This window comes from Oncorhynchus nerka, linkage group LG24, assembly GCF_034236695.1.
Source record: "Oncorhynchus nerka isolate Pitt River linkage group LG24, Oner_Uvic_2.0, whole genome shotgun sequence".
Taxonomy (NCBI): Eukaryota; Metazoa; Chordata; class Actinopteri; order Salmoniformes; family Salmonidae; genus Oncorhynchus; species Oncorhynchus nerka.
In genome coordinates, this window is record NC_088419.1 from 65,002,573 (window position 1) to 65,029,860 (window position 27,288).

At 43.0% G+C, this 27,288-nt stretch overlaps 1 protein-coding gene across 1 annotated transcript in view; it reads right to left on the bottom strand.

The window, feature by feature from the left end:
• The window catches only part of LOC115108429 (tetratricopeptide repeat protein 39A-like), a 44,392-nt gene extending 18,265 nt beyond the window's left edge, over positions 1 to 26,127 (bottom strand). Inside the window, 5 exon segments of the mRNA XM_029632734.2 lie at positions 12,020 to 12,124; positions 23,822 to 23,872; positions 23,995 to 24,032; positions 24,034 to 24,049; positions 25,784 to 26,127. Coding sequence (XP_029488594.2) covers positions 12,020 to 12,124; positions 23,822 to 23,872; positions 23,995 to 24,032; positions 24,034 to 24,049; positions 25,784 to 25,836 — 263 coding nt within the window. The 5' untranslated portion in view covers positions 25,837 to 26,127.
• Between the last annotated feature and the right edge of the window lie 1,161 nt (positions 26,128 to 27,288).

A 27,288-nucleotide genomic window follows, 5' to 3' on the forward strand; every position in this document is an offset into this window, starting at 1 on the left:
ATAAAAAAAATGAAATATCACATTTACATAAGTATTCAGACCCTTTACAACTTTGTTGAAGCATCTTTGGCAGCGAATACAGCCTCGAGTCTTCTTGGGTATGACGCTACAAGCTTGGCACACCTGTATTTGGGGAGTTTCTCCCATTCTTCTCTGCAGATCATCTCAAGCTCTGTCAGGTTGGATGGGGAGAGTTGCTGCAAAGCTATTTTCAGGTCTCTCCGGAGATGTTCAACTGGGTTCATGTCCGGGCACTGGCAAGACCACTCAAGGACATTCAGAGACTTGTCCCGAAGCCACTCTTACGTTGTCTTGGCTGTGTGCTTAGGGTTGTTGTCCTGTTGGAAGGTGAACATTCAGTATGTGGTCCTGAGTGCTCTGGAGTAGGTTTTCATCAAGGATCTCTCTGTACTTTGCTCCGTTCATCTTTCCTTCGATCCTGACTAGTCTCCCAGTCCCTGCCACTGAAAAACATCCCCACAGCATGATGCTACCACCACCATAACTCACCATAGGGATGGTGCCAGGTTTCCTCCAGACGTGACGCTTGGCATTCAGGCCAAATAATTCCATCTTGGTTTCATCTGACCAGATATTCTGGGTTTCTCATGTTCTGAGAGTCCTTTAGGTTTCTTTTGAAACTTGAAGTGGGCTGTCATGCCTTTTACTGAGGAATGGCTTCCACCTGGCCACTCTACCATAAAGGCCTGATTGGTGGAGTGCTGCAGAGATGGTTGTCCTTCTGGAAGGTTCTCCCATCTTCTTCCATTTCAGAATGATGGAGGCCACTGTGTTCTTAGGGACCTTCAATGCTGCAGAAATGTTTTGGTACTCTTCCCCATTTCTGTGCCTCGACACAATCCTGTCTCGGAGCTCTACGGACAATTCTTTCAACCTCATGGCTTGGTTTTTGCTCTGACATGCATTGTCAACAGTGGGACCTTATATAGACAGGTGTGCAGATTTCCAAAACTTGTGCAATTAATTAAATGTGACACAGGTGGACTCCAATGAAGTTGTAGAAGCATCTCAAGGATGATCAATGTAGCCACAATGTTTTTGGTTAGGCCCAGTGGCGACCCGTCATTCAGGGCAGGTGGAGCAGAGCCTGCCATAGAGTTATATTACAAGTGCCCTTCCAACAAGGCTAAAGATCATTGGCCACAGTTAAATCACGTCAAATCACGTTATATGTACAGAAGCTTAGATTGGACTGATCATGTCAACATCTTACTTTCAAAGTCTTAGCTAGCAGTCATCATCATGAATCAAGGCGACAATCTACTGGCAAATCATTTTTAAGCCTTGTCATATGAAGTGAAATAATGAAGAGAAATTATAGATAGAACATATCGGTGCTCATCGGCCATTGGACATTAAGATTACACAAGTTGGAAATCGCAAATTCAACAATGAGTGGTTTGTAAGGAATCAGTGGCTAACTGCAAGCATTACAAAGCAACCACTAGCCTGCTATTCAGTGGAGTGGCTGTGTTGTCCCACTATAAATCCAGAGAATGCCAGACTTTGATGACAAAGTTTGATGACAAAATAAGTCCACAAAGGACCGCCACAACACCTTCACAAGGTGAGTCCAAAAATGTATTGTATGCTACTGCATAATTGATGTAATATGCAAGGTAGATATGTATACTGTTGCTAAGAAAGTTATACTAAGTGTATGTTGTGTAGTAAGCTGTTAATAGCCCATGTGCCTCACCCTAATAATTTGGTCTAATCACCAACGCGGTATTGTAAAAACATTGTTCGTGGCCGGTGGCCGGTGTGTGCTTGTTTGCAAACTTTTTTGTACAACTTTGACAGTGCTACTGATAGGAATGATGGTGCTTGGTTTGCACGTTCAAATTCAGCACACACAGCATTCTATAATAGAATTGTTATTGTTGTGTTGTGTTATTTGTCGTGTCAAATTAAAAGCTTATTTAACGCGTCAAAGAGAGCCAAACAGTGTTTAATGTGTCTCACCCTAATAATTTGGTCTATTTTCACCTCTAAATTTCGCCTACTTTTCTGACTTGGTGATGCACATGTAGCCAAACACCTGTTTTAGAGAAATGTAATCATCGAATATTGTGAGAGCTTTCATTGTCTTTTCATATGACCCATTTATTTATCCTACGGTTCTGACTTGTTATACAGGGAGTACACTATAGGAACGGCCCATGTTCTGAATTCTGTCACTGTACAAAAGTGCTGAACAAATAGTTATATTGACTATGTCCGTCGTCGCTCGCTCATTAATGTCTTAATCGAAATTACGGATTGCCTCTTATCCGCTTGTTGTCCCCTCATGCTATAGTTTGCACATCTCAATTGTCAGTAGAAAGCACATTTATTTAATTGTTTAAGCAAGTCAGCCATATCAGCTATGTTTTTTTTTACAGGCAGTAAATGAGGCTGAATGAACTGTTTCGCTGCCAGACAAGGCTCAGCTGATAGCCAGGTGTAGCAGTGATAAGGTGTTGGGACTGCTGTTGGGACTCTGCTGTTGGGATAGCTTTATGTAGGCTCTACCTACCCTACCAGTTTGTGTGCAGCGTTTGTCACCGTTATAGTGCAATTCATGTATTGTTTAGCGTTGTGGCTTTGCTGGCATGTTCCCACAATTTTTTGTTTTTGCCTGACCAAGTTTTATATGCTCAAATTGCCACTGGTTAGGCCTATTGATTAGCGATTGTCAAGGATGCATAGAAATTTCATAACATGTGTGGAGTTTTTAGTTAAGATTATTTCTTTACACAAGCTGTTTATTCGATTGTAGGGTTCGAATAGCATGAGAAGACACCAACATAGGGTTCAAAATCTATTCTAGCTCTTAAAGGGGCAGTAGCCTACATTGGGTGTAAAATGTTCGATTACAGTATTTATTTATTCCGCAGTTATTCTTCAGCTATTTATTCTGTTACCAATAATATTTACATGGTTAATTGTATCTTCTGATAACAATTATTATGTCTCATCTTTTAACTAAATGCAATCTATTAGCTTCAAAAATATACAGTGGGGAGAACAAGTATTTGATAAACTGCCGATTTTGCAGTTTTTCCTACTTACAAAGCATGTAGAGGTCTGTCATTTTTATCATAGGTACATATCAACTGTGAGAGACGGAATCTAAAACAAAAATACAGAAAATCACATTGTATGATTTTTAAGTAGTTAATTTGCATTTTATTGCATGACATAAGTATTTGATACATCAGAAAAGCAGAACTTAATATTTGGTACAGAAACCTTTGTTTGCAATTACAGAGATCATATGTTTCCTGTAGTTCTTGACCAGGTTTGCACACACTGCAGCAGGGATTTTGGTCCACTCCTCCATACAGACCTTCTCCAGATCCTTCAGGTTTCAGGGCTGTCGCTGGGCAATACGGACTTTCAGCTCCCTCCAAAGATGTTTTATTTGGTTCAGGTCTGGAGGCTGGCTAGGCCACTCCAGGACCTTGAGATGCTTTTTACGGAGCCACTCCTTAGTTGCCCGGGCTGTGTGTTTCAAGTCGTTGTCATGCTGGAAGACCCAGCCACGACCCATCTTCAATGCTCTCACTGAGCGAAGGAGGTTGTTGGCCAAGATCTCGCGATACATGGCCCCATCGATCCTCCCCTCAATACGGTGCAGTCGTCCTGTCCCCTTTGCAGAAAAGCATCCCCAAAGAATGATGTTTCCACCTCCATGCTTCACGGTTGGGATGGTGTTCTTGGGGTTGTACTAATCCTTCTTCTTCTTCCAAACACAGCGAGTGGAGTTTAGACCAAAAAGCTCTATTTTTGTCTCTTCAGACCACATGACCTTCTCCCATTCCTCCTCTGGATCATCCAGATGGTCATTGGCAAACTTCAGACGGGCCTGGACATGCTCTGGCTTGAGCAGGGGGACCCTGCGTGCGCTGCAGGATTTTAATCCATGACGGCATAGCGTGTTACTAATGGTTTTCTTTGAGACTGTGGTCCCAGCTCTCTTCAGGTCATTGACCAGGTCCTGCCATGTAGTTCTGGGCTGATCCCTCACCTTCCTCATGATCATTGATGCCCCACGAGGTGAGATCTTGCATGGAGCCCCAGACCGAGGGTGATTGACCGTCACCTTGAACTTCTTCCATTTTCTAATAATTGCGCCAACAGTTGTTGCCTGCTCGCCAAGCTGCTTGCCTATTGTCCTGTTGCCCATCCCAGCCTTGTGCAGGTCTTCAATTTTATCCCGTACACAATTTTATCCCTTACACAGCTCTCTGGTCTTGGCCATTGTGGAGAGGTTGGAGTCTGTTTGATTGAATGTGTGGACAGGTGTCCTTTATACAGGTAACGAGTTCAAACAGGTGCAGTTAATACAGGTAATGAGTGGAGAACAGGAGGGCTTCTTAAAGAAAAACTAACAGGTCTGTGAGAGCCGGAATTCTTACTGGTTGGTAGGTGATCAAATACTTATGTCATGCAATAAAATGCAAATTAATTATTTAAAAATCATACAATGTAATTTTCTGGATTTTTGTTTTAGATTCCGTCTCTCACAGTTGAAGTGTACCTAAGATAAAAATTACAGACCTCTACATGCTCTGTAAGTAGGAAAACCTGCAAAATCGGCAGTGTATCAAATACTTGTTCTCCCCACTGTAAGTACGTATATCTAGCTGTCGAATAACACATTCTGATGGAATAGCTTGTCCTGCATTTGTAAAAACCCAGATTGCATTGAGAGAATGTAGGAAAAAGTTATTGGTTCCAATTCTAAACATAGCAATGTGAATGCAAAGAGGACAGACCACAAAATAGGTGAAGTGAACAGGCAAAAGAGTTGAGTCCTCATTCAAAGCCAAGGGCAGTGTGAATACAAAGAGAACAGAGTTATTTTGCTCTTTTTTTTACGCGAGAGCTCACTTTAAAGAGGACTGAGATTGGTTGTTTTAAAGAGAACTATATGTGAAAATACCCTAAGTTATAACATTTTCCCTTGGAAACAGGCCCAAGTTAAGTCCCTGAATGTGACACTGCAGATCTGACAATGCACACCCAAGAGTGCTGGTCTGACTGGTTCCCAGAAAGTTCCACCATAGTCAAAGTAGCTATGAGACAATGCAGGTGCGACAGAAGTCTCTTAACTGGAATGTTGCATGTCTGCATGCCTGACATTTGACTGCCATTGACCACAAAACAACTTATGTGACTACCGAGAGGACTTCTGTACAAAAAGAAGCAGTACTTACAAAATCATTAGTCTATTAGCCACAAGATGAGTAGTGTCTTCCTGGGTACCTTACCTATCGAAAATAAAGTTTTGCTTTTTGTGTGACTCACTTTCACTATGTGTAAATATACACTTTATCATCAAATGTATGTCACATCAAAAACCATACACATATTATTTAAAAGGAATACATAAATCAAGAGATATTTAGTCATGAGAAAGTGCAGAATGGTAAAAACAGGCCATGAATTGGGATGTTTGTGCCTGCTGCCTGGCTTCTGTTGTTGACTGTTGTGGAGATAGACAAGTGAAGCATGGAGGAGGAGGTGCAATGGTGCTTTGCTGGTGACACTGTCAGTGATTTATTTAAAATTCAAGACACACTTAACCAGCATGGTTACCACAGCATTCTACAGTGATACGCCATCCCATCTGGTTTGCGCTAGGTGGAACTATCATTTGTTTTTCAACAGGACAATGACCCAACACACGTCCAGGCAGTGTAAGGTCTATTTGACCAAAAAGGAGAGTGATGGAATGCTGCATCAGATGATCTGGCCTCCATAATCACCCGACCTCAACCCAATTGAGATGATTTGTGATTAGTTGGACTGCAGAGTGAAGGAAAAGCAGCCAACAAGTGCCTATCATATGTGGGAACTCCTTCAAGGCTGTTGGAAAAGCATTCCAGGTGAAGCTGGTTGAGAGAATGCCAAGACTGTGCAAAGCTGTCATCAAGGCAAAGGGTGGCTACTTTAAAGAATCTCAAATATAAAAAAAAGTGTTTTGGTTACTACATGATTCCATGTGTTATTTCATAGTTTATGTCTTCACTATTATTCTACAATGTAGAAAATAGTACAAATAAAGAAAAAGCCTTGAATGAGCAGGTGTGTCCAAACTTTTGACTGGTACGGTTTATGAATAAACATTTTGAAAGTTGTTCCAAGGTACAGTGGGGCAAAAAAGTATTTAGTCAAAAAAGATGAGAGAGGCATGTAATTTTCATCATAGGTACACTTCAACTATGACAGACAAAATGAGAAAAAAAATCCAGAAAATCACATTGTAGGATTTTTTATGAATTTATTTGCAAATTATGGTGGAAAATAAGTATTTGGTCAATAACAAAAGTTTATCTCAATACTTTGTTATATACCCTTTGTTGGCAATGACAGAGGTCAAACGTTTTCTGTAAGTCTTCACAAGGTTTTCACACACTGTTGCTGGTATTTTGGCCCATTCCTCCATGCAGATCTCCTCTAGAGCAGTGATGTTTTGGAGCTGTTGCTGGGCAACACGGACCTTCAACTCCCTCCAAAGATTTTCTATGGGGTTTAGATCTGGAGACTGGCTAGGCCACTCCAGGACCTTGAAATGCTTCTTACGAAGCCACTCCTTCGTTGCCCGGGCGGTGTGTTTGGGATCATTGTCATGCTGAAAGACCCAGCCACGTTTCATCTTCAATGCCCTTGCTGATGGAAGGAGGTTTTCACTCAAAATCTCACAATACATGGCCCCATTCATTCTTTCCTTTACACGGATCAGTCGTCCTGGTCCATTTGCAGAAAAACAGCCCCAAAGCATGATGTTTTCACCCCCATGCTTCACAGTAGGTATGGTGTTCTTTGGATGCAACTCAGCATTCTTTGTCCTCCAAACACGACGAGTTGAGTTTTTACCAAAAAGTTATATTTTGGTTTCATCTGACCATATGACATTCTCCCAATCTTCTTCTGGATCATCCAAATGCTCTCTAGAAAACTTCAGAGGGGCCTGGACATGTACTGGCTTAAGCAGGGGGACACGTCTGGCACTGCAGGATTTGAGTCCCTGGCGGCGTAGTGTGTTACTGATGGTAGGCTTTGTTACTTTGGTCCCAGCTCTCTGCAGGTCATTCACTAGGTCCCCCTGTGTGGTTCTGGGGTTTTTGCTCACCGTTCTTGTGATCATTTTGACCCCACGGGGTGAGATCTTGCGTGGAGCCCCAGATCGAGGGAGATTATCAGTGGTCTTGTATGTCTTCCATTTCCTAGCAATTGCTCCCACAGTTGATTTCTTCAAACCAAGCTGCTTACCTATTGCAGATTCAGTCTTCCCAGCCTGGTGCAGGTCTACAATTTTGTTTCTGGTGTCCTTTGACAGCTCTTTGGTCTTGGCCATAGTGGAGTTTGGAGTGTGACTGTTTGAGGTTGTGGACAGGTGTCTTTTATACTGATAACAAGTTTAAACAGGTGCCATTAATACAGGTAACTAGTGGAGGACAGAGGTGCCTCTTAAAGAAGAAGTTACAGGTCTATGAGAGCCAGAAATCTTGCTTGTTTGTAGGTGACCAAAAACTTATTTTCCACCATAATTTGCAAATAAATTCATTAAAAATCCTACAATGTGATTTTCTGGATGTTTTTTCCTCATTTTGTCTGTCAAAGTTGAAGTGTACCTGATGAAAATTACAGGCCTCTCTCATCTTTTTAAGTGGGAGAACTTGCACAATTGGTGGCTGACTAAATACTTTTTTGCCCCACTGTAAATTAAGAAAGTTACCATAGATTGCCATATATTACCTGTTATTTACCAAAATTACAGAAGAATGTTGGACAGCCAATGAGACGGCGTCTGGCTAGGCGATTATGCTACACCCTTTCAATGAACATGTGTGTTCCATCTCTACATATTTCTCAGTATAGATGGACAGCCCCTCCCTCACCTTTCACGACGTATACACTACCAACAGTTCCATGCCTAGTGTACAACACTCACATATAGTGTGGTGGTTAATTTCTTTACTATCAAATGAGGAGAGACAAACGTATCACACAAGTCAGAGTTATACTTCAACTAAATCTTTATTCACTTATTAATAAGGGAGCAGGTCAATACCACACATATATACAGTGAATCGATTGAGTGCTCTACGATAATGATGGCTGGTCGATGAATCACCCTCAGATGATTCGTTGAGAGCCCCAAGACAAAGGGACAAAGGTCTTTAATAGCCAACATACACCCCCTTCAGTCTACATGACAAACAATAGATGTATGGAGTGGGTCACAAGGTTAATATTTGGTTGAAAGATATTTATAATTCACAGCCGACAGTATCTAATGTAAAAACGTCTCATTGTGTACAAACCAGGGTCTGGCCCCGAGTCATCTCTTTCTGGTAAATTCCAGTCAGGCACACATACACTAATCATGCAAGGGAATGCGGTCTTGTTAGGTTTATCTCCAGTCCCTTGTAAATCCACTGTCAGTGTTAAATCTCCCAGAGGCCCACTTTCAGTTCACACAGACAGAATAGAGTTATATGAACCCTCTATTCTGTTGCATAAAACAACAACATGATGCAATAACAGTATTATAACAATCTTGAAATTTCTCTCACAATAGTTGTCAGGAATGAGGTGGGACTGGCAAGTCCTTGATTGGGATAGGACAACTATGTAAGGCCTGCTGCTGTTCCTTGCCCAGACTGCATGTTTGTATAGGTAAACAGTAGCTTCAGAGAGCAGAAGGCAGTGCATAATTTTACTCTCTAATCAGAAAAGCTAAAGCTGTGAAATTAAAAGTATGAGGCTGGCTGTTTTGATGTCATTGCAGTGCCTTTTTCCTCTTTCAAGCCTTTGTCAGCTTCAATTAACAGGTGTGCCTTGTTAAAAGTTAATTTAATCAGTTGTTGTGACAAGGTAGGGGTGGTAAACAAAAGATGGCCCTATTTGGTAAAAGACCAAGTCCATATTATGGCAAGAACAGCTCAAATAAGCAAAGAGAAATGACAGTCCAATATTACATTAAGACACGAAGTTCAGACAGTCCAGAAAATGTCAAGAACTTTGAACGTTTCTTCAAGTGCAGTCCCCCAACAAATAAGTAGGTGTGTCCAATCTTTTGACTGGTACTGTATAGCTAATCAAATAATCACATTTTATTGGTCACATACACATGGTTAGCAGATGTTATTGCGAGTGTAGCGAAATGCTTGTGCTTCTAGTTCCGACAGTGCAGTAATATCTAACAAGTAATCTAACAATTCCACAACAACTACCTAATACACACAAATCTAAGTAAAGGGATGGAATACGAATATATACATATAAATATATGGATGAGCGATGACCAAGCAGCAGTCTGATGGCCTTGAGATGGAAGCTGTTTTTCAGTCTTTTAATCCCAGATTTGATGCACCTGTACCGACCTCGCCTTCTGGATGGTAGCAGGGTGAACAGGCAGTGGCTTGGATGGTTGTTGTCCTTGATGATCTTTTTGGCCATCCTGTGACATCGTGTGCTGTAGGTGTCCCAGAGGGCTGGTAGTTTGCCCCCGGTGATGCGTTGGGCAGACCGCTCCACCCTCTGGAGAGCCTTGCGGTTGTGGGCGGTGCAGTTGCCATTGAGACCATGGGCTCAACGGCAAGCTTAATGATGAGCTTGGATGGTACTATGGTGTTGAATGCTGAGCTGTAGTCAATGAACAGCATTCTTTCATAAATATGCCTCTTGTCCAGATAGGATAGGGCAGTGTGGACCTATTGGGGCGGTATGCAAATTGAAGTAGGACTAGGGTGGCAGGTAAAGTGGAGGTGATATGATCCTTGACTAGTCTCTCAAAGCACTTCATGATCACAGAAATGAGTGCTACGGGGAGATAGTAATTTAGTTCTGTTACCTTTGCCTTCTTGGGTACAGGAACAATGGTGGCCATCTTGAAGCATGTGGGGACAGCAGACTGGGATAGGGAGAGATTGAATATGTCCGTAAACACACCAGCCAGTTGGTCTGCACATGCTCTGATGACGTGGCTAGGGATGCCAGCCTTGCGAGGGTTAACACAATTAAATGTCTTACTCACATCGGCCACGGAGAGGAGAGCCCACAGTCCTTGGTAGCGGGCCGCGTCGGTGGCACTGTATTATCCTCAAAGCGGGCAAAGAAGGTATTTAGTTTGTCTGGAAGCAAGACGTCGGTGTCCATGATGTGGCTAGTTTTATTTTTGTAGTCCGTGATTGTCTGTACACCCTGCCACATACGTCTCGTGTCTGAGCCATTGAATTGCGACTCCACTTTGTCCCTAAACCGTCATTTTGCTTGTTTGATTGGCTTGTGGAGGAAATAACTACTGTTTGTATTCAGCCATATTCCCAATCATCTTTCCATGGTGTAATGCGGTGGTTTGCGCTTTCAATTTAGCGTGAATGCCGCCATCTATACACGGTTTCTGGTTAGGGTAGGTTTAAATAATTACAGTGGGTACAAAATATCCAATGCACTCACTCAACAAATCAGTGTATAAATCGATATTATTCTCGATATTAGGCTGCCCGGAACATTTCCCAGTCTGCGTCATCAAAACAATCTTGTAGTGTGGATTCCGATTAGTCAGACCAACGTTGAATAGTTCTATTCACGGGTACATCCTGTTTGAGTTTCTGCCTATAGGACGGGAGGAGAAAAATGGAGTCGTGGTCAGATTTGCCGAAGGGAGGAAGGGGGAGGGCCTTGTATGCATCGCGGAAGTTAGAGAAGCAGTGATCCAGTGTATTGCCCGCACGAGTGCTACAATCAATATGCTGATAGAATTTAGGTAGCCTTGTTCTCAAATTTACTTTGTTAAAATCCCCAGCTACAATAAATAAATGCAGTCTCGGGATATATGGTTTCAGTGAAGTTCCTTGGGAGGCCGTCGTGGGATCGGCTTGAGGGGGGATATTCACGGCTGTGACAAAAACCGAAGATAATTCTCTTGGGAGATAATATGGTCAGCATTTGATTGTGAGGAATTCTAGGTCAGGTGAACAAAAAGGACTTGAGTTCCTGTATGTTGTTACGATTACACCATGAGTCGTTAAAACATACATTATATTGCTGTGTTCATCATTCTGTGACATGGAAGGGCAGACCCCACAGTATAAACATACTCTGCATTATTACAAGAGTTTAGTATATGGGAGAAAGCCTGCCACTGTGTGTGCTCACTGCTCTGCAGAGGTTCTGGAATATAACTGGCCCAATTTACTGCCTCAGTACAATACATCAGCCTGAGGGGAGGGGAAGGAGGGAGAGAGGGAAGAAGAGATGGAGAGAGAGAGACATTGCTATTTCAGCACCACAGGCTTTCTCTACAGGTTTTTTTCCTTCCATAGATTTTCTCTTATCATTATTCTACCACACAATGGTGTGTAAACCTATGCTCAACAAACATTAGGTGATATTACACACTAGGATTCTGATGACGTGGAGGCTTTCTTGAGGCTTTTCTCACAAAGGGTTTCTGGGAATAGCAAACAAAGGAAGCCATAGGGGAGTTTAAGTGCCTACACCTTTGCTCTGCATACACAACTCAGTCTACCATCACTCCCCTTGTCTCGCCCCAGGGTGACAGCTGACAGAATATGCCAAGAAATGGAGAGATTAATTGTATACATAGACTAGGCTACCATGTATTCAGAACTAAGACAGGATATCAACATTGGGAACTGAAAGGGATTAAGTACATCTATTGAGTTGTGAAACACTGAAAGGATGGCAAATGGAAGACAGTAGGGAGAGCTGGAGAGAAACTGGGACTTGGGAGTGGCCAAAGTAGAGAAAAGATTGAATGTTGAGAAGGCCATGATAATGGAGGAGAAAATTCACAGAGGAAATTTAAGAAACCCGATGATGGTGTGTTTGAACACAATGCTGAATGGGTGTCAAACAAGACAGGTGGTGATGTTTATGAAACCAGCTCAGAGTGTACACTGTAGCACCAGTCACATTGTGTATTACCACCAGCCACCTGTGTGGACACTACATTACCAGGGTGCAGGTCTCTCACCTGCAGCGAAGCCTGGACAGGGCCTCATCAAAGTCATTCCTCAGGAACAGGTCCATTGCTGCCATGCAGTCCTCCAGGGCCAAAGACAGGTCCGACTTCTGGGACCTGAGACACAGAAAAGGGGTAAAGGGGACAGAGAGATGAAGCATAGGTCAATTGAGTACCTACCCATTGCTTCTCAGTGCAGGACCAAAATGTTAGAATAACACATTATATTCTTGACATCCCCTCAGAACAGAAAATAATTTACCTCTGATAAAATAGATTTACATTGTTGAATGAAAGAAGCTGATTACTGCCAACTTCCCAGTGGAACTAAATATATTCTATTGTTTTATGAATGAAACACAGGACAAAACCTGTGTTTGTTCATGTCAACTAGGTGACATGTCTGAGTTCTATGTAGAGTAGCAGCCTGTAGAGTAGGATGACACAGCTTTAACAACAAAGGAGCACTTCACTGGCTCCATCTACAGTAACGGATATCTTTAAAAAGAGCCACGTCACTTGTTTTCTCTCCCAGGCAGCTCTGCTGCAGTGCCCCTGTTCTGTTGTTAGTGGGGGTGTGGGGGAGGGGGGGGCAAGGGGAACACGGACAACCTCCAAACGTTCTGTGAGGAGTGTAGGTCATGATATTGTCTCACTTTCCCACCCAATCTGAGCAGGCTTTTACACTGAACAAAAATATAAACGCAACAAGTAAAGTGTTGGTCCCATGTTTCATGAGCTGAAATAAAAGATCCCAGAAATGTTCCATATGCACAAAATGCTTTTTTCTCTCAAATGTTGTGCACATATTTGTTTACATCCCTGTTAGTGACCATTTGTCCTTTGTCAAGATAATCCATCCATCTGACAGGTGTGGTATAACAAGAAACTGATTAAACAGCATGATCATTACACAGGTACACCTTGTGCTGGGGACAATAAAAGGCTATTCTAAAATGTTCCATTTTGTCACGCAATGCCACAGATGTCTCAAGTTGCGGGAGCATGCAATTGGCATGCTAACTGCAGGAATGTCCACCAGAGCTGTTGCCAGATAATTGAATGTTAATTTCTCTACCATAAGCCGCATCCAACGTTGTTGTAGAGATTTAGACAGTACATCCAACCGGCCTCACAACCACAGACCACGTGTAACCACTCCAGCTGGACAGCTGATGAAATTGTGGGTTTGCACAACCAAACCAATCAAACTGTGGGTTTGCACCACACAACCAACCAAACTCATCTGTGTGGTCGTCCTCTTCACCAGGGTCTTGACATGACTGCAGTTTGGCGTCGTAACCGACTTCAGTGGGAAAATGCTCACCTTTGATGGCCACTGTCATGCTGGAGATGTGTGCTCTTCACGGAGTAATCCCGGTTTCAACTGTACCGGGCAGATGATATGACGTCGTGTAGGCGAGCGGTTTGCAGATGTCACCGTTGTGAAGAAGAATGCCCCATGGTGGTGGTGGGGTTATGGTATAAGCTACACACAAAGAACACAATGGCATTTTATCGATGGCAATTTGCATGCACAGAGATACCGTGACGAGATCCTGAGGCCCATTGAGGTGCCATTCATCCGCCGCCATCACCTCATGTTTCAGCATGATAATGCACAGCCCCATGTCGGAAGGATCTATAAACAATTCCTGGAAGCTGAAAATGTCCCGGTTCTTCCATGGCCTGCATTCTCACCAGACATTTCACCAATTGAACATATTTGGAATACTCTGGATTGAAGTGTACCACGGCGTGTTCCAGTTCCCGTCAATATCCAGCAACTTCACACAGCCATTGAAGAGGAGTGGAACAACATTCCACAATCAACAGCCTGATCAACTCTATGCAAAGGAGAAGTCACGCTGCATGAGGCAAATGGTGGTCACACCAGATACTGACTGGTTCTCTGATCCACTGCCATACATTTTTTTTAAAGGTATCTGTGACCAACCAAAGCATATCTGTATTCCCAGTCATGTGAAATCCATAGATTAGGGCCTAAATCATTTATTTCAATTGACTGATTTCCTTATTTGAAATTGTTGCATGTTGCATTCATATTTTTGTTCAGTGTACATGGTTTTCACTGCATCTAGTATTGAGTGTTCTTTTACTGCTATCAGCCTAACGCTAGATTTTTCTTATCTGACAAGATTGGATTCTTCTCACTGTTTCGTCAGTGAGCTGCTTTCTCATTCGCTCTGCATCAAATTACGGGTCTTTCAAATGGGTGATTTAATTTTTTTAAAAAGTGGGGTTTCACCACATCTTTTAATATAAAGCTAGAATCTTCATCCAAACAAATCTCTGTTGGTGATGTCAAGACTCCTCTCCATTAAAAACAATAGAGCACTATGTACAGTTGAAGTCGGAAGTTCACATACACCTGACTATATACATTTAAACTCACAATTTCTGACATTTAATCCAAGTAAAGATTCCCTGTCTTAGATCAGTTAGGATCACCACTTTATTTTAAGAATGTGAAATGCCAGAGTAATAGTAGAGAGAATTATTTATTTCAGCTTTTATTTCTTTAATCACATTCCCAGTGGGTCAGATGTTTACATACACTCAATTAGTATTTAGTAGCACTGCCTTTAAATTGTTTAACTTGGGTCAAACGTTTTGGGTAGCCTTCCACAAGCTTTCCACAAAAAGTTAGGTGAATTTTGGCCCATTCTTCCTGACAGAGCTGGTGTAACAGTGTCAGGCTTGTAGGCCTCCTTGCTCGCACACACTTTTTCAGTTCTGCCCACAAATTTTCTATAGGATTGAGGTCAGGGCGTTGTGATGGCCACCCCAATACCTTGACTTTCTTGTCCTTAAGGCATTTTGCCACAACTTTGGAAGTATGCTTGGGGGCGTTGTCCATTTGGAAAACCCATTTGGAAGACCCAAGCTTTAACTTCCTGACTGATGTCTTCAGATGTTGCTTCAATATATCCACATAATGTTACTTCCTCATGATGCCATCTATTTTGTGAAGTGCACCAGTCCCTCCTTCAGCAAAGCACCCCCACAACATGATGCTGCCACCCCAGTGCTTCACGGTTGAGATGGTGTTCTTCGGCTTGCAAGCCTCCCCCTTTTACCTCCAAACACAACGATGGTAATTATGGCCAAACTGTTCTATTTTTGTTCAGACCAGAGGACATTTCTCCAAAAAGTACGATCTTTGTCCCCATGTGCAGTTGCAAACCGTAGTCTGGCTTTATGACGGTTTTGGAGCAGTGGCTTCCTCCTTGCTGAGCGGCCTTTCAGGTTATGTCGATATAGGACTAGTTTTACTGTGGATATAGATACTTTTGTACCTGTTTCCTCCAGCATCTTCACAAGGTCCTTTGCTGCTGTTCTAGGATTGTTTTGCACTTTTCGCACCAAAGTACGTTCATCTTTAGGAGACAGAACGGGTCTCCTTCCTGTGCGGTATGACGGCTGTGTGGTCCCATGGTGTTTATACTTGCGTACTATTGTTTGTACAGATGAATGTGGTACCTTCAGGCGTTTGGAAATTGCTCTCAAGGATAAACAAGACTTGTGGAGGTCTACAATTTGTTTCTGAGGTCTTGGCTGATTTCTTGCGATTTTCCCATGATGTCAAGCAAAGAGGCATTGCCTTGAAATACATCCACAGGTACACCTCCAATTGACTCAAATTATGTCAATTAGCCTAACAAAAGCTTCTAAAGCCATTACATAATTTTCCAGATTTTTCCAAGCTGTTTAAAGGCACTGTCAACTTAGTGTATGTAAACTTCTGACCCACTGGAATTGTGATACAGTGAATTATAAGTAAAATAATCTCTCTGTAAACAACTGTTGAAAAAATGGCTTGTGTCATGCACAAAGTAGATGTCCTAACCGACTTGCCAAAACTATAGTTTGTCAACAAGAAATTTGTGGAGTGGTTGAAAAACGAGTTAATGACTCCAACCTAAGTGTATGTAAACTTCCAACTTCATCTGTACTTTCATTGATTAACATGTTTTATGTTTGTTTACAACAAATATTTTAGAAATGTTCTGTACCTTTGAAGCCACGGTGTGACCACAATAACATTTCATAAAAAGGTTCCAAGAAAGCTGTCCAGAGTTATACCTAGAAAGACACAGCAACAATTTGGCTGAGGCCTCTGAAGTTCACAACAAAGTGGGGGTTCGTCACACTATTTGTCAAACTGTACCATACCTAAACCACCCCAAGCTTAACAGTCCCAAAGTCGACATAATGTCTTCTCAGCAAATTGGGCTCATGGACACAATGTATTGAACCAAACAATGGAGTCTGGCTGACACAACTGAGGAGAATCTCTACAATGAAGACGGCTAACTGACATCCCTTTACATTCCTGCAGATCAGTGATACATAGGACTTCTTTATGCTAGACCAGGGCAACATTGATGGGGTGGGAACCACAAAAAAATCTGAATTCATCATTAGAGGCAGAAGTGTCTCGTGGGTCTGTTCAACGACATCCATACCAACACATGCAGTCAGAGCCGGCCTTAACCCTTTGGGTGCCCAAATGGGGACCCTTGTGAACCAAACATTTTAGCGGCCCTGCTCTCGACAGCGGAGACTTAAAATAAAAAAATCCAGCAAGTTTGCTGTAGTTCTACACATTTTGCCATGGGCGGAGAAAAGATTTAGCAATTTTATAATTCATTTCATGCAATTCTACTAATTTTGTCATGAGACGAAGAGACAAATTAGCAGTTTTACAGCTAATTTACTGCAATTGTACACCTTCTGCCATAGGGTGGAGAGAAATGTTTACAGGTTTTAGTATGATATCTGAGTGAGAATGACTAACAAAATCAATGGGAGCCCCACGCTCTGTAATTCGACCATGACAACTACAAGTTTAGATAGCTGGCTAGACTAACTTAACAATCTAAAACACTAATCCTGAAATGGGCTAATTGAGTGACTGTCCGTGACTGACATAAGAGGAAAAACTGCACCTTAGGTACTATTCTAACTCAACAGTAAGTTGAGACCGCAATTGAGTTCTCGCAACTGAGTTTCTATGTTTCCTAAATGAATCCACAGGCCTACAAAAGGGTGTGCTGCCAGTTGCCCATCCCTGTGCTAGACCATGGTTGAAATCCCTCAAACTATAATGAGTCCACTAGGGATCATATGGAACAACAAGCCTGTATTTCCACTCATTCACAGGCTAATGACATGGGGATGACCATACCATCCATCCAACCTATGACCAGCACCAGCCTGTAACTTCCTGCTCACTAACACACAGTGATGAATGTCAGTGCAACACAGACAGTCTAGGGCCTAATAGTATCACACACAGTCATGAACATATTCAATTCACCTAGTTATAATGAAATGTATAAGCAATACCTGAAAAGTAATGCAGTATAAAGATACAGAAAGATGGATGCATTCCAGTAGCTTCTGTATTTCCATCTAAAAAGGTCCATAAAGCCCAGTTTCAAATCAGTTGCTACAATCAGTACACCACCTTTGATAAAATGTGATATTTCTTATTGAATAAAGAAAACCTGCTGACGCACATCAAAAATGTCAAGTGACTTGGCTGTTATGTTGGAGAGCAAGTTAAGTTGTTTATCAGACCAAAGATAGCAAACTTGTCCAGCAGAGAGTACAGATGTAAATCAGACAACTCAAGAAGACTTGTTCAAGAGACAGTGCTAAAGCAGGACAATGTAGTTTAACATTGGCCTATTGGCTACTATGGCCATTTGAATGAACAGCACACTTATAAAGACGGTTAACCATCAACTCAACAGGGGAATAATGTAGGTGGGTCTGAGAAATGGCATGATAATGTACACATAATGGAGGCTATTGTTTCCTGAAAGGTTGTACATAGTATACATCCAGATAATTAATCAATTGAAGTCTCTGATGCTGATTTCTTTGGAGGGAAACTTGAACACAAAACACACACACAAAGATAGTGACAAAACATAGCTTTTACCTGCCTTCCTCCTGAATTCTTTCACCACTGTTATTTTCCATTGAATTAAAGTACTGGAGGCTGAGTAACAGAAAGGCAAACAAAGCACTACAGCAGTAAAACAAGCTGCTCCTAAACACAATGAAGTCATGAGACAAATGAGATGAGGTGGATCTTTAAAAAACCTGTCCAGTTTTACTGGATACAGCTCAATTACAAATCCTCTCTTATTTCAATCACAGTCAAAATCAAAAATGATTCATAGTGACAGTATATCACATTCAAAGACACACACACACACACACACACACACACACACACACACACACACACACACACACACACAAAACCACAAACTCAGCATCTCTCTGTTTACTTCAACACATTGTCAGTACCTATCACTTCACCATGCAGCAGTATCTACATAACTCTTACCCGTTTGATAGAGTTTCTGCTTCTCCTGACATTTTCATCTGGCAGACAGAGTACTAGAGGGAAGTAAAGACAGCAAACGCAGAAGATAATTGACTATCTCTGGCTCTGGCCTTTCCAGCAGCGCAGCCCGACACACTGTCTCCTTCTGGCAACAGCAGCAGCAGCAGGCAGTAGAGGGGAGGAAGATCGCAGCTCTTAATAAGATTGGGATGACTATCACACGTAGGGAAACTAAACATCTTCCACCCCCCAACCCTCTGCATCCAAACACACATGCATACACACTCTATCGCTCTCACACACACAGTCCCTAAACTCTCCTCCTATCCCACCTCTTCCCATCATCACACTCACGCTACACACTGCAGTCGCCTCACTGATTGGCTGAGGCAGTGGCAGGGCTGGCCTAGCCGCACAGGACTCCAGTCAAATGATAAAGAACAAAAATCATACACACAAAAATGAACTATGCAGCACAGATAAGAGGTTCCCTGGCTATTACATCAACCGAAGAGGACAGGCAACCGCATTCAGACTATCAAAAATAAATATTCAGGTACTAATTCAGATCTCTGAATATATTGAATAGACGATTTCAAAATCCCTCAGTAAGATTCCGTACAGAGATGTAAAGAGACTTCATGCCAGTGAGAGGAAGAGTCCTGTAAAGAAGGAAGCCTTTACTGCAGTGACTACTGCAGCAGCACAGACACACTGCCCACTATAACATAGCCAGTAGGACAGAGCCAGTAGAACACCGTGTAGCGTTTAGGAGCTTAGGAGAGATGGAGAGATGAGTACCATTGAGACCCAGTAATTACACCACAGCCAATCGCTCTGAAAGTGAATGACCCATGAAAGGAGCCAGCCACTTGTCAGAATGAGCTCTCAGACAGCTGTCTACATTTAGGTCATAGAGGAGAACAGCAATGTTAGTCCAGTTGGAGGTTGAGGTTTCCCCTCCAATGATTAACTGAAAAGAATACGAACATAAAAACCAAAAGACTAAACCCTCTTGTGATGTGTGTGAATGATTTAGACAAACTTCCGGGTTGGAGCGAGCGGTCGCATCTGCACTCGGTCCGCAGGTAGTATTACATTTCATTACATTTCATTATAGTACAACGGTTTGATTTGTCTAATCTTAGCAATTTCTTCTTAGCTAGCTACACAGCCGTCTTTGTATCATAGATAATTGCGTAATTATCGTATTTCGTCGTCCTAACGCAGTCTACACTGCCCTGCAGCTAGCCAGCTAGCTAACGTCCACCGTTAGCTAGTCCACCGTCTACCGATTAGCAGCACAACTATTACACTCAACTGAACGACTTGATTAGTGTAGTGTTAGCTAGCTACATAGTTGTCTTTGCTGTCTTCGTACCCAAGATAATTGTGTAGTTTAGAGTGTGTAGTTTTATGTCGTCCTTAACATAGGAGACTCTGCTAGCTAGCCAACAGCTAGCCAACGTCTACCGCTAGCTACATAGCTAGCTACATAACCGTCTTTGTATCAAAGATAATTGTGTAGTCTAGAGCGATTTCCTAGGTTAGTTAGCCAGCTATTGTCGTTCTTTTAACGCAACGTAACGTAATCAACACTGCTAGCTAGCCCCGAATAGCAGCACAGTAGAAACTATTACACTCAACGGAACGACTTGATTAGTGTAGTGTCAACAACGCAGCCAATGCCAACTAGCCTACTTCAGCAGTACTGTATCATTTTAATCATTTTAGTCAATAAGATTCTTGCTACGTAAGCTTAACTCTCTGAACACTCGTGACGTGTAGTCCACTTGTCATTCCAATCTCCTTTGCATTAGCGTAGCCTCTTGTGTAGCCTGTCAACTATGTGTCTGTCTATCCCTGTTCTCTCCTCTCTGCACAGACCATACAAACGCTCCACACCGCGTGGCCGCGGCCACCCTAATCTGGTGGTCCCAGCGCGCACGACCCACGTGGAGTTCCAGGTCTCCGGTAGCCTCTGGAACTGCCGATCTGCGGCCAACAAGGCAGAGTTCATCTCCGCCTATGTCTCCCTCCAGTCCCTCGACTTCTTGGCACTGACGGAAACATGGATCACCACAGACAACACTGCTACTCCTACTGCTCTCTCTTCGTCTGCCCACGTGTTCTCGCACACCCCGAGAGCTTCTGGTCAGCGGGGTGGTGGCACCGGGATCCTCATCTCTCCCAAGTGGTCATTCTCTCTTTCTCCCCTTACCCATCTGTCTATCGCCTCCTTTGAATTCCATGCTGTCACAGTTACCAGCCCTTTCAAGCTTAACATCCTTATCATTTATCGCCCTCCAGGTTCCCTCGGAGAGTTCATCAATGAGCTTGATGCCTTGATAAGCTCCTTTCCTGAGGACGGCTCACCTCTCACAGTTCTGGGCGACTTTAACCTCCCCACGCCTACCTTTGACTCATTCCTCTCTGCCTCCTTCTTTCCACTCCTCTCCTCTTTTGACCTCACCCTCTCACCTTCCCCCCTACTCACAAGGCAGGAAATACGCTCGACCTCATCTTTACTAGATGCTGTTCCTCCACTAACCTCGTTGCAACTCCCCTCCAAGTCTCCGACCACTACCTTGTATCCTTTTCCCTCTCGCTCTCATCCAACACTTCCCACACTGCCCCTACTCGGATGGTATCGCGCCGTCCCAACCTTCGCTCTCTCTCCCGCTACTCTCTCCTCTTCCATCCTATCATCTCTTCCCTCTGCTCAAACCTTCTCCAACCTATCTCCTGATTCTGCCTCCTCAACCCTCCTCTCCTCCCTTTCTGCATCCTTTGACTCTCTATGTCCCCTATCCTCCAGGCCGGCTCGGTCCTCCCCTCCCGCTCCGTGGCTCGACGACTCATTGCGAGCTCACAGAACAGGGCTCCGGGCAGCCGAGCGGAAATGGAGGAAAACTCGCCTCCCTGCGGACCTGACATCCTTTCACTCCCTCCTCTCTACATTTTCCTCTTCTCTCTCTGCTGCTAAAGCCACTTTCTACCACTCTAAATTCCAAGCATCTGCCTCTAACCCTAGGAAGCTCTTTGCAACCTTCTCCTCCCTCCTGAATCCTCCTCCCCCTCCCCCTCCTCCCTCTCTGCAGATGACTTCGTCAACCATTTTGAAAAGAAGGTCGACGACATCCGATCCTCGTTTGCTAAGTCAAACGACACCGCTGGTTCTGCTCACACTGCCCTACCCTGTGCTCTGACCTCTTTCTCCCCTCTCTCTCCAGATGAAATCTCGCGTCTTGTGACGGCCGGCCGCCCTACAACCTGCCCGCTTGACCCTATCCCCTCCTCTCTTCTCCAGACCATTTCCGGAGACCTCCTCCCTTACCTCACCTCGCTCATCAACTCATCCCTGACCGCTGGCTACGTCCCTTCCGTCTTCAAGAGAGCGAGAGTTGCACCCTTCTGAAAAAACCTACACTCGATCCCTCCGATGTCAACAACTACAGACCAGTATCCCTTCTTTCTTTTCTCTCCAAAACTCTTGAACGTGCCGTCCTTGGCCAGCTCTCCCGCTATCTCTCTCAGAATGACCTTCTTGATCCAAATCAGTCAGGTTTCAAGACTAGTCATTCAACTGAGACTGCTCTTCTCTGTATCACGGAGGCGCTCCGCACTGCTAAAGCTAACTCTCTCTCCTCTGCTCTCATCCTTCTAGACCTATCGGCTGCCTTCGATACTGTGAACCATCAGATCCTCCTCTCCACCCTCTCCGAGTTGGGCATCTCCGGCGCGGCCCACGCTTGGATTGCGTCCTACCTGACAGGTCGCTCCTACCAGGTGGCGTGGCGAGAATCCGTCTCCACACCACGTGCTCTCACCACTGGTGTCCCCCAGGGCTCTGTTCTAGGCCCTCTCCTATTCTCGCTATACACCAAGTCACTTGGCTCTGTCATAACCTCACATGGTCTCTCCTATCATTGCTATGCAGACGACACACAATTAATCTTCTCCTTTCCCCCTTCTGATGACCAGGTGGCGAATCGCATCTCTGCATGTCTGGCAGACATATCCGTGTGGATGACGGATCACCACCTCAAGCTGAACCTCGGCAAGACGGAGCTGCTCTTCCTCCCGGGAAGGACTGCCCGTTCCATGATCTCGCCATCACGGTTGACAACTCCATTGTGTCCTCCTCCCAGAGCGCTAAGAACCTTGGCGTGATCCTGGACAACACCCTGTCGTTCTCAACTAACATCAAGGCGGTGGCCCGTTCCTGTAGGTTCATGCTCTACAACATCCGCAGAGTACGACCCTGCCTCACACAGGAAGCGGCGCAGGTCCTAATCCAGGCACTTGTCATCTCCCGTCTGGATTACTGCAACTCGCTGTTGGCTGGGCTCCCTGCCTGTGCCATTAAACCCCTACAACTCATCCAGAACGCCGCAGCCCGTCTGGTGTTCAACCTTCCCAAGTTCTCTCACGTCACCCCGCTCCTCCGCTCCCTCCACTGGCTTCCAGTTGAAGCTCGCATCCGCTACAAGACCATGGTGCTTGCCTACGGAGCTGTGAGGGGAACGGCACCTCAGTACCTCCAGGCTCTGATCAGGCCCTACACCCAAACAAGGGCACTGCGTTCATCCACCTCTGGCCTGCTCGCCTCCCTACCACTGAGGAAGTACAGTTCCCGCTCAGCCCAGCCAAAACTGTTCGCTGCTCTGGCCCCCAATGGTGGAACAAACTCCCTCACGACGCCAGGACAGCGGAGTCAATCACCACCTTCCGGAGACACCTGAAACCCCACCTCTTTAAGGAATACCTAGGATAGGATAAAGCAATCCCTCTCACCCCCCCTCCCCCTGAAAAGATTTAGATGCACTACTGTTCCACTGGAGGTCATAAGGTGAATGCACCAATTTGTAAGTCGCTCTGGATAAGAGCGTCTGCTAAATGACTTAAATGTAAATGTAAATGTAAATGTAAATCTGTAAATCTCAAGACACAGGAAAGAGGTCAGCTCATGCACACACACTTACAGTGTTCTATTAGCTTTCTCTCTGACATCTATTAAGCTGAATCAGTTTAAGTTTTTAAATCTATGAGCACTAGGACAGCATCCAGAGGTTCAATTTAGTCCAAAAACATTTTTGGGCTCCTGCTCTTTTTGCGTCAGTGGAATTGCTTTGTGTTATACATGATCATGGGAAAGCAATTTATTTCAGGGACAGCTCCACCTTCAATCATGTGATGTCAATAAAACTGTGTGGTCACAACAACAGCCTTCTTCCCACATGTGAGAAGCATTGGTGAGAGGTGAGAGGCATTGAAATGTAATGATATCTCTATGGATGAGAAGGTAGGCTCATCTTCCTCTTGGTCAATCCCTGCCTGGACCGGAGCTGAGATTGCCAGCTTTAATGGCATCCTTATCTGAATGATTGATAAATTGAACAGCAGGAAGCAGCGATGTCACTTACTTGAAATCTGTGACTTTGGGGTCAAGTTCTGGACTGTTTATGACGGACAACCTAGAAGCAAACCATGCTGTTATAAAATGTTTATATTAATCAAATCCCATTCAATGCCCTGGCATAATGAGGATAAATATAGTTTTCACAGAAACTGTTCCATGTTTTTCATGTAAACTTACAGTGTTGGGCAGCCATTGGGGTCGGCTGAGATTTCTTTCTCCCTGCAGGGCGTCCCTAGGGTCACAGTATAACAGACAGAACAGTAAGTACTAGGGATGTGTCTCATTTACCAATGCTGAGATCACCAATGGTAATACAAGGCCTCTACTGTAGATGCTATTCTTTGGAGCCATTTACCATTATAGTTTATGTTTATATTTCAGTGAATTGGTTTCCCTAAGTAGCTTTATATTCAGCACAGTGTATTTTTCTTTATCAAAGCAAGTCACCTGAGAGGGGTTGGTAGCTGTTGCTTTCTTTTACATAGGCCTTAATCCAGAATAACTATCTGTTGAACAATTTGTGCAAATACTTTGTAACAAGCTAGTTACTAATTAGCCTGTTACTGTGCAGTTTAGTTCTTTCCTTTTTGTATTTTTGAAGAAAAGAGTTGTATGAATTCCGGAACTGCCAATAAATATTTGTTAACATGATATTACAAAGGTTTTCCTTTACAGTAAACCTAATTTTACCCCATCTTAACTGAACTTCCTTGACTGTACATTTATCTCCAGATGTAACCACAGGTGATGGCATGTAATGTTAAAGAGCCACATGGTGGTCCTGTGATTACAAATGTGCTTTACCTAGATTATACTTTATAGAAATGCATCTTAGATTATACTTTAGAGAAGCCATTCCTATGTTTTTGTGTCTGAAAATCAACTGATTTGATGTGTAGAAAAAGTAATCTAAAGTGGTTTAATTTTCTTATTTACTTTGCAGAATTGAAATATATTACATTTCCTACTACATGCTGTCTCCATCTTAATGCTAATATAACAGCTGGCAATAACATTCCAATTTCTGTCAAATAAAAAAAGTATCATAATCAGAATGCGTACATAATCACTCAATATTTATCAAATCCGTCTGCCACGTCTTCAATAATCTGATAGGTAATCTAAAATTATCACACAAATCAATCATTAAACACTAGGCATGATTTAGGATTTAGATGTATTCGACAAAAATAAATGTTGCAAAATAAATCCTTGCTAAATGTGTATTGGAAACGGCAGATATAGAAGACATTTTCTAAAGATAACGTTTTTATCCGTTCGACAAAATGATGGAAACTGTATTTTTCGAATACATTATGCAGAATAAAGGTCTAATAATGTTTCTTAGCGGGACAATGATTGTCCTAATTTTAATGAATCCCAAAATTGCTTCGCCATGCTTTTCTGGTTTGTTGGCGAATTTCACCATATAATTATTTCAGATCTACAGGAATGCAGGTTTCACCATGGCACTGATCGTGGCTATACATTGGCACATGATAATTATTAGAGTATGGAATATCAGTCAAATGCTGGCTTTCGTGGGCTACCTGAGACATGAAACAGATAGGTTGGAGGACATACAGGCTGTCGCCAATATATTAATGCGCAATTTTCCTAAATGGCTAATGGAAACAGTTCAACCAATATATTTTTATTCGACACTGTAGGTTTGGGTGTCACGTCATTACGTCCAGACGTTTGTAATCGACAGAAGATAATTACATCAAAACGCACTTTAGCAGGCAATTGTTGCATCGGGTTTCTATGCAAACCTTCTAAATGTCGACAAACAACATAACTGGACAAGTTAATGGTAACATCGCTACTGTTGTGACCACAAATACAACATGCTTAGACTACTGTAGACTGTAAATACAAATATTGCTGGGTTTATTCGTAAAAAAACGTTGTCAAGGCTACTACAACTAGCCTACTGTATAGTTCCGTGGATTTTGCGACTCACCCTTTGCTGCCATTTTTCTTCACGCTGCGTCTCCAACCAGTGATAACACTCATTCCACTGCACTGAAATACTGTAAACGTGCAGAATATCCAGAAAAAGTGCGGCGCCTGATTATCCTTAAAATGACATACGGTGTTTACCTGTGCACATGTGATAATGTATCTGGCGAGTGTTTGAGAAAGTATGAGGAAGAGGTTGTGTCTTCTCGATAACTATATTCCTCTTTCCTGACCTAGTTTTTTTTAAGTGGATGTACTCATCACTATTATAACCAGATCCCCTTTAAAGTGTAATGGAATGTGGGTCAGTAGTACTGCTACAAGGTCTTAGAGCGCTCCAATACAGCCCCACAGTGGTGGTGTCATAATAACAGTAAACCCTAGCGGTCAAATAGGGAAATGGTTCCAATCGTTTTTCCACCATTCATTTTCCCCATAGGGGATTTTAGAAACACTTCAAATAAGCGCTGTGTTTTGTGTAGGCTTAACCTGGCATGATGTTTTGATAACCATGCAAATCTCTCTCGTACAAGTGGACTTTTATCAATATATTCGGGTCTATTTACTCTCAGATTCTGAAATGCTAATTAGCGTAAAAGTAGACATCATGCAAAACAACAAATCACTACAAGCTCCTGAATGTCATCTGTAGCTGACACTTTTGCTAACGGGTATTGTGTAAAAGTCAAACTTGCACAGGACAGTTCACAGAATTGTCCATTTAAAGAAATGTAGCCAATTTGATTCCTTACTGCATTTAGCTAACAGATAGTTAATCCAGAGATTTTTACCTCGTCCAGATCATGTCATTTGTAAGTTCTTTATGATAGCCACATTAGCATGACATTTTTTGGGGGGTTAAATACAGGTGACTATATTGATAAGTCAACTTGCCCTAGAGAGATTTACACAGTTATCAAACCTACATGAAACACAGGTCTTATTTGACGTGTTTCTAAAATCCCCTATGTGAAAATTGAATGGTGGGAAAACGATTGGAACCATTTCCCTGTTTGACTGTTAGGTTAAGTGTATTATGACTCCTACTGTGGTATTCTAGAGAGCAATCATGTATTTTTGGAGGTACTACCTCCGCTATAGTTCGTTGGACAAAGCCTATGGGGAAATTGAGTTTTTGGATAAACAACGAAAATAAGGTCTGTGGTAAACACCGGTTTAGGAGATCTTATATATTCTGCTCTATGATAATCTTAAATCAGCTAGTCACTTTTTGTGAATTGTGAAGCATTTCTGAAATAAATTTAAAGAGCTACTGTCCTGTAGGTCGTTGCTCCAACCCTAATCTAGCGCCCCTGATTCTAATAATTAGCTGGTTGATAAACTGAATCAGGTTAGTTACAACTGGAGTTGGAGCAAAAACCTACAGGAGGGTAGCCCTCCAGGATCAGGTTTGGAGAAACCCAAGTCAGATGGGTGGCCTCCAAACAATGTAGACCAACCAATGTTCCAGCGTGTTGCTGCCCTAGGTCTGGGATTTCCAAGACT